At 33.2% G+C, this 8,728-nt stretch overlaps 1 protein-coding gene across 1 annotated transcript; it reads left to right on the plus strand.

Annotated features, from left to right (window-relative positions):
• Window positions 1-3,010: 3,010 nt before the first annotated feature.
• On the plus strand, window positions 3,011-4,291 carry LOC114392163. Its single transcript, XM_028353205.1, has 2 exons — window positions 3,011-3,182; window positions 3,265-4,291. Exons 1-2 carry the CDS (start codon window positions 3,030-3,032, stop codon window positions 3,943-3,945), a joined length of 834 nt encoding a protein of 277 aa, XP_028209006.1. The 5' UTR covers window positions 3,011-3,029; the 3' UTR covers window positions 3,946-4,291.
• The last annotated feature ends 4,437 nt before the right edge of the window (window positions 4,292-8,728 follow it).

Consider the following 8,728-nt stretch of genomic DNA (forward strand, 5'->3'; position numbering starts at 1 on the left):
TCTCTTTCTTTCTTCTTCTGGAGTTTGAGAGATTATTGTGTTTGTGTTCTTCTGTGCATTCATCTTTCAAGTGTGCTTCAAGTGCCCTTAAATTCCTGGTATGTATTTTCAAAGTAAATATGCTAATATATATTATAAGTTTAAGTTAGTTAGTATTAGCATTAACAAATATTCTAAGTTAGTTAGTATGTAAATAGTAGGTTAGTTATTATTAACAAAAGTTCTAAGTTTAAATTAGTTTGTATGAGTAGCTATTGTGTTATTATTTTTTACTTATTAATAAATATTCCAATGTTAGGTTAGTTAGTATGAAAATATTATTTGGTTAGTTAGAATTAAAATTTTATTTAGTTATTGTTATTGTATATATTGTTAGATGTTATTTGGTTATTGTATATAATATTTTAGTATTAGTAGTAATTGTTATTTGGTTAGTTAGAATTAAAATTTTATTTAGTTATTGTTATTGTATATATTGTTAGATGTTATTTGATTATTGTATATAATATTTTAGTATTAGTAGTAATTACAGCATAGCATAGAATATTATTATTAATTTGTTTTAACAAAGAATGAGAATTTTATTATGAATTCTAGAAATATCTGTAAAATAAAATATATTCTAACTCAAGAAATATAAAGTTTTCTAAAATAATTATTCTTTCTTATCAACTTGTTTCAATTATTTTTGTAAATTTATTTTATTTGTGTACTACATATGTTGTATAAAATCTAAATTAATTGTATTCTTAATTATTCATAGAATTAAAATATATGATGCAGGGGTTGACAAACTAATTATTCTTATGAGTTTTAAATAAGAAATTATTTTATAACTTAATCTCTAGTAAAAAAAATTGTATGAGTAAGTATAATTGAAAATAATATTATATATTTGTTTAGTTAGTATAAAAATATTACGTGTATATATATTTAGTTGTTGTGTATACTCTTAAATTTTATACATGTGATATTAGCTTTGTAGTATTAGGTATATATTTAGACATATGATAGTTTAGTCTAATAAATATATATACATGGATGATACTTTAGGATCAGATAAGTAATATTAGATTTTTTAGTATTAGGCACAAGTTAATATTATCTTTAGGTATATATTTATAAATTTTAGACACACCTAAATTTTTAGTTTTTGTAATATTAAATATTTGACACTTAAATAAATAATTGTAATATTAGACACTTGACACACGTAAATCTATCTTTTTAGTATTATAATTTTGTATTTTAAATAAATGAGATCATAATTTAATATTATTTGAGTTAATTATTTTTTAGTTAGAATGGTATATATATTATTTGTTAGTTTTAATTTGTACGTTAATATTATTTGTTTTAGAAAATTTAAGTGATTAAATATATGATACATTGTACATTATTATTATTATTATTGTATATATATTATTGAAATGATTTTTTGCATTTCAATATTTGTTTGTATTATAAATAATTTGTTAGTCCATATTTTATTCAATTATTTATTTGTTAATTGTAGAAAAAAAATTACTAATAAATTAAAGTTTTCTTCACATGTATTTTAATTTATGTATAGAATATATTAAAAATTGCCGAGTTTGATTTTTTACAAATTTATTGTTATATATTTAAAGTTTACTAATAAATTAAAGTTTTCTTCACATGTATTATATTTTATTTTGCAGCAGCAATGACATCTTCATCATCATCTTCTTCACACATTAACATTAAATCTGGCCCCATCGATACTGATGTATTATGGATGCAACCTAAGCATGTTTCAGAACATGTTTGGAATGGGGAAGAAGAAAGGAAATTGCATATCAGACGAGCTGTCCCCACGTATCAAGGGGAAGAACAAATTCCAGAACAAATTTTTCCTTTTCTTCAACAATCTGGTTTCGGGTGGATTATCAAGATGGGTTTCTTAAAAATAAATGCCTCACTAATTAGTGCTCTCATAGAAAGATGGAGGCCGGAAACACATACGTTTCACATGAGATGCGGAGAGTGTACTATCACTCTACAAGACGTCTCTGTGTTGTTAGGTATAAGTGTGGATGGTTTACCATTAATCGGTCCAACAAATCTTGATTGGGCTGATTTATGTGAGGAATTATTGGGAGTCGGACCACAAGAAGGTGAAATTAAAGGTAGTGTAGTTAAATTAAGTTGGCTGGCTCATCATTTTGATCAAATTAATAATGACAACGACGAAGAACAAGTACGAAGGTTTGCCCGTGCATGGATACTGAGATTTATTGGAGGTGTCTTGTTCGTTGACAAAACCAGTAACAGAGTTTCGGTAAGGTACCTTCAATTTTTACGTGACTTTGAAGAATGTGGCAGATATGCATGGGGAGCTGCCGTACTTAGTTTTCTATACAGAGAGATGTGCAGTGCCACCGATTATAAAACTAAATCAATCGGAGGTATGTGCATCTTACTACAATTGTGGGCATGGGAACGATGTCCCACCTTGGCTCCAAAGAGGACTCCTTCCCACATAGAAAATACACCACTAGGGCACATGTCAGTCATTTTTAACAGCATCTTTCATTTTAATAGAATAAATGATTTTAGGGTATATTAAATTTTATTCTTTGTAGGTGGCTGCGACGTGGAAACCAACATATCAGCAATGATGATGTGAAAGTTTTTCGTCGCAAGTTCGATATTATGAAACGTCATGAGGTAAGAACCATGCTATTGTATTTGTAAAATAAAAAATTATATGTCTTATTTTACTACAATGTTCACAACTATGTTGTTATATGCAGTTTGTGTGGGAGCCTTACCCATCAACCGTTATGTCATTGTTGCCTCCCGTTTGTTTAGTCGGAAGTCTCGCGTGGTACGCGGTGGTGCCACTAATTTGTTTCCAAGTTATTGAGTGGCACCAACCGGACAGAGTCTTGAGACAATTTGGGATGCAACAACCAGTTCCAGAGTCTCCTTCACAACCCCTAAACATTCATGGCATAACATTAAAGGGGAAATATGACGAAAATTGGGGGCAATTGTTCGCCCCAATGATTCAGCAGTGGAATAATCGCCATGCATTTAGGGTCGACGCTTATCCCCGACAAGAAGGCCTATTGAGTTTTAACTCGGACTACATGGTCTGGTATAGGCGAAAGACAAAGATGTTTGTTGACCCAGAAAATGCAAAGACGGCTACATTGGTATTTTTTACTTTTTTTTCAAATTTTAACTTGAACTTTTATTTAATGATGGCCATTAATTTTGTTACCGTTACAAATGCAGGGTGAAGTTGCGGAGGCATTACAATACATGGTGTCTCCTCAAGGGAGGAAAACATGCACATTTGATGATCTCGTGCCTTATGTGGAAAAAATTACAATTTTATCCGAAGAGCAAGAGAAAGTCACTGAGCCAGTGTCACATGGTCCCGCATCAGAGCGTCAATTTCCCGCACAACAGTTTCACATGCTTCAGTCAAGTATTGAAACTCAGGGGATAGACAGAAGAAGGGACACTGTTGAAGTGGAAGAATATTCCCAACAAATGGCGGAGCGTGGCCATGGAATGTATTACACGCCACAAACATTTGCTGAGTATCCGACACAGATGTATCAGTATCCTTTTCAGGGTCATGACACTGATACTTCTGCAACCCAGCAACCGTTCGGTGGTTTTGCGGAAACACAAGCTCAATTTTCATGGCCCACAATGACCCCTTCACAGCAATATCATGGGCCAATTCCAACACCTAATGCCCCGTTAGGAACACAATGGAATGTACCGGGACAAATACCTAATACGGGTGACTTATTCGGTGTTGATTTGCGTAACGCATTTTCTGCGGAGGCTAACGAAGAAGAAGCGGGGAGGCATTGGGGCAGAAGAAATCCTGATCGCCAAGCACGAAGATGGGATCGACCATGTGGCACATCCTCACGGCATCACGGACACCAAAATGAATGATTTGCATGTCTCCGTTGATTAAGGCTTTGTTGTATATTTGTAATTTGACATTCATGGCGTAATGTATGATATTCAGTTTATTAAGGCTTACTTATGGATAGAATTTATGTCGCGTATCAAACTATAATAATCAATGAACCCTAAACCAAATAACAAAGGTAGCCAAAGGGAAAAAACTAATGTTTCTAAGTAACGATGAACTTCAATGTGAACTAAACCCTAACCCATAAAACATAAAAAGTATCCCATAACCCTTAAATATGAAACACTAACCCTAACCTATAAAATATAAGCACTTAGCCCTCAATTGTTCCGAACTAAACCCTAATCCTAAAATAAAAACCTAACCCTAACCCCTAAAAATTAGCCCTAACCCAAAAATGTTCAGCACTAAACCCTAACCCAAAAATAAAAATAACCTAAACCTCACCCATAAAAATTAGTCATAAACCCTGAAATTTTCATAACTAAACCCTAACCCTAAAATAAAATAACTAAGCCTAACCCTATAAAATAAAAACTAAACCCTAACACTAAAATAAAAACCTAACCCTAACCCCCTTAACATTAGTCATAACCCTAAAATGTTCATAACTAAACCCTAACACTAAAATAAAAAACCTAACCCTAGCCCCATAAACATTAGTCATAACCCTAAAATGTTCAGAACTAAACCCTAACCCTAAAATAAAAAACCTAACCCTAACCCCTAAAAATTAGTTCTAGCTCTAAAATTTTCATAACTAAACTCTAACCCTAAAATAAAAAAAACTAAGCCTAACCCTATAAAATAAGAACTAAACCCTTACCCTTAAAACAAAGTAATTTTATTTCAACTTCTAAATGTAATTTTATTTCATTAGAAGTACACATTCAAAAAAAAAATTATTTTATTTCAACTTCTAAATGTAATTGTATTTCCCTCAAAAATAAGAACTAAACCCTTACCCTTAAAAAAAAAGTAATTTTATTTCAACTTCTAAATGTAATTGTATTTCCCTCAAAAATAAGAACTAAACCCTTACCCTTAAAAAAAAAAGTAATTTTATTTCAACTTCTAAATGTAATTGTATTTCCCTAAAAAAATAAGAATTAAACCCTTACCCTTAAAAAAAAGTAATTTTATTTCAACTTCTAAATGTAATTGTATTTCCCTAAAAAACAAGAACTAAACCCTAACCCTTCAAATAAAAAACTTTGCCCTAACCCTAAAATGTTCAGAACTAAACCCTAATCCTAAAATAAAAACATAACCGTAACCCCTAAAAATAAGCCCTAACCCTAAAATGTTCAGAAGTACACCCTAACCCTAAAATAAAAAACCTAACACTAACCCCTAAAAAATTAGTCCTAACTCTAAGATTTTCACAACTAAACCCTAACCCTAAAATAAAAAAACCTAACCCTAACCCGTAAAAATTAGTCCTAACTCTAAGATTTTCATAACTAAACCCTAACCCTAAAATAAAAAACTACACCCTAACCGTTATACATGAGTTAGCCCTAACCACTAAAATAAAAAAAAGTAACCCTAAAACCTAACATAAAAAGAACTTAACACGAACCCCTAAAAAATAAGCACTAAACCCTAAAATAAAAAATAAGAACTAAACCCTAACCCCTACAATATAAGAACTAAACCCTAACGCTTAAACCAAAAAACTAACCATATCCCTAAAATATTAGAACTAAACCCTAACCCCTAACAAATAAGAAGTAACCCATAACCCCTAAAAAAAAATAAGAAGTAACCCTAACCCTTCAAATTAAAAAAATTAACCCTAGACCTAAAATAAAAAACTTAGCCCTAACCCATAACATATAAGAAGTAACCCCTAACCCCTAAAAAAATTAGAAGTAACCCTAACCCTTCAAATTAAAAAACTTAACCCTGGACCTAAAATAAAAAACTTAGCCCTAACCCATAACGTATAAGAAGTAACCCCTAGCCCCTAAAAAATAAGAACTAACCCTAACCCTTCAAATAAAAAAACTTAGCCCTAATCCCATAGTTCTAAACACTAAACCCTAAGGCTTAGACCCTAAACACTAAACCAAAATACTTAGACACTAAACCATAATGACTAAGTCCATAGTTTGTCATTGTAGATAGTTAAAAAAACTAAGGTAGACAAAATACTTACACACTAACGTTTCTAACTAACGATCAACACCAATGTCACTCAACCTCGATTGATCCACTCCATTTATTTCAACTTCTAAATGTAATTTTATTTCATTAGAAGCACACATTCAACAAAAAGTAACTGACGATTTTATTAAAGACCAACAAGTAAATACATTGAAAAAAACCTAAAGCAATACAAGTCATTCATGTAACATACATAAATCAATTAAATGAATTACTCCCACGGTCAGATTGCATTGGACATCGGCGCCTATTGTGCCCTTCAGCTCCACATCTACTATATTTTTTTCGGTGGTCAGATGGTTCGACCCAATCCATCTCATTCCTTATCTTTGTTGATTTTGGCCGACCTTTCGCACGAATTGTAGTTGGGTCAGGGATTAGTGTCCATGCCTCATCAGAAGGAGGAATTGCCGCTTCATTCCCAAGAGGCCACCACTATGCGGAGTATGCTTTTAAGATGTGTTCATTGGTGTAAACAACATCTATATATTGGTAGTAGTTCATGCTCACGTAACCACAAGCTGCAATAATGTGTGAACATGGATAGTGAAGCGCAGAATACCTTCCGCATTGACAATAATGGCCATTCAAGTTAACTGCCCATTTTTGTCCGCCACGTTGCGTTATAGGATTGAAGGTCTCCTCAACTTCAAACCTTGTCGAGTGGATATCGTACACGCGAACGATGTGCGAACAAGCTTGTTCTTGATTTTTCCTAAGTTCTGTAACAAGCTTAGAACAATAAACTTGGCCTTCTCTTAATTGTCTTTGGGCTTGGCGACCACGATCAACAAAGTACTTTCGGCACCTACTATATGTTGACTTGGCCAACGCTGTTATTGGAATGCTGCGACAATCTTTCAACACCTTATTCACACATTCTAATAGGTTGGTTGTCATGTGACCATATCGTCGTCCAGATGTATCGTAAGCCATGCTCCATTTTTCCTTTGAAATGCGATCAATCCATCTTGCTATGGCTGGACTCAGTTGACGAAATTTTTCTAAGTTTTGATCAAACACATGCTTGCAAGGAGTGTACGCTGCATCAAATTTGTTATCATCAAAAGTTGTACGTAGACATCAAACTCAAGTTAAATTAATGTATAAAATCAACCTTATCCAATTTCTTGAACATCTCTTTTTGTTTCGCGTTGTTGAATTTGCGATTGAAATTGCTGGCTATGTGTCGGACGCAGTACACATGATAACCGTGGGGAGGTTGCCAACCAAGATGTTCGTTAGCGACAACAGACTTTATACTCGCGTGACGATCAGATATTAGACAAATTCCATTCTTATCTGTGACGTGTTCACGCAAGTGGGCCAAAAACCATGACCATGCTGTTAGCGTCTCGCCTTCGACCACGGCGAATGCTAGAGGAAGAACACCACCATTTCCATCTTGCGATGTGGCCATTAACAGGGTCCCACGGTATTTGCCGTATAAATGCGTGCCATCAACTTGTATGATTGGCTTACAGTACTTAAAAGCCTCTTTGCATTGACCAAATGTCCAAAATACTCGATGAAACTGACGATGTTCGCGACTTACCCTATTACCAACAATAAAATCGTCATGTAGTATTTGAAAGTATGAGCCAGGAGAATGATTTTGCATGTGTGTTAGCCATGACGAGAGTTTCGTATACGACTCTTCCCAATCGCCATATTCAATTGCAATCGCCTTTTGTTTGGCCATCCATGCTTTTCTGTATGAAACCTTATAGGAAAATTCACTATTTATCCTTTCTTGAATCAAAGAAATTTTTATTGATGGATCTTCTCTGATCATGCCTGTAATTCAAATACTAAAATAAAATTACAAATTAAAATAACAAATAACACAAAAGTAGGATAATATGAACATAAAAAACGTACCTACTATGCAAGTCGCAATTAAATTTGAATCAAGCTTCTCATGGTCTTGTGTCATAGTCATATTTAGACATGTGTGCGGTCCACCCCATTGTGTCACTTTCCATGCATCAGTTTTTTTGGATAAAATTGCCCTCATATATAAAGGGCAAGGAGACTCTTCGGTGTTGTTGGGGCAACAAATGATATATTTGTGTGATTTCATTTCAACAACCTTAAAAGTTTGATGCACCTTCATCACATATTGTTTCAGTGCATTTTTTACCGCATCTTTACTGTCAAAATCCATGCCAACATATAATTCTTGTCCAACATTAAAAGTCGTTGGCATGTCCAGACCACAAATGTCCTCCTCGTCCGGATGACTCCAATTGATATTATTATAATGCATAGCATCATTCCAAAATGGATTTTGAATTTGTGGTACACCTAATAATTTAAAAAAAAAATCATGTAAAGAAACTACTCCTATTTAGTTACCATTAAATACAATTCTCATAAAAAGATAGATGTATTCAACTAATTTTGTATTTCACAAACATTTACCTTCGGTTGGGTGAACAATTGAAACTGGTTCAACGATGTCAGTGACTTCATCGTCTGTATCAGATATTCCATCATCACTATCATCTTCATTGAACGACTCTTCAACGTATGAGTTAGATGCAAGGTAATCGTCATCATCATCATCTTCATCATCATGTAAATTACTTATATTTCTTGGCAGTTCCGATTCATGATGAGATACATTAC

Source organism: Glycine soja, chromosome 17 (genome assembly GCF_004193775.1).
Source record: "Glycine soja cultivar W05 chromosome 17, ASM419377v2, whole genome shotgun sequence".
NCBI lineage: Eukaryota > Viridiplantae > Streptophyta > Magnoliopsida > Fabales > Fabaceae > Glycine > Glycine soja.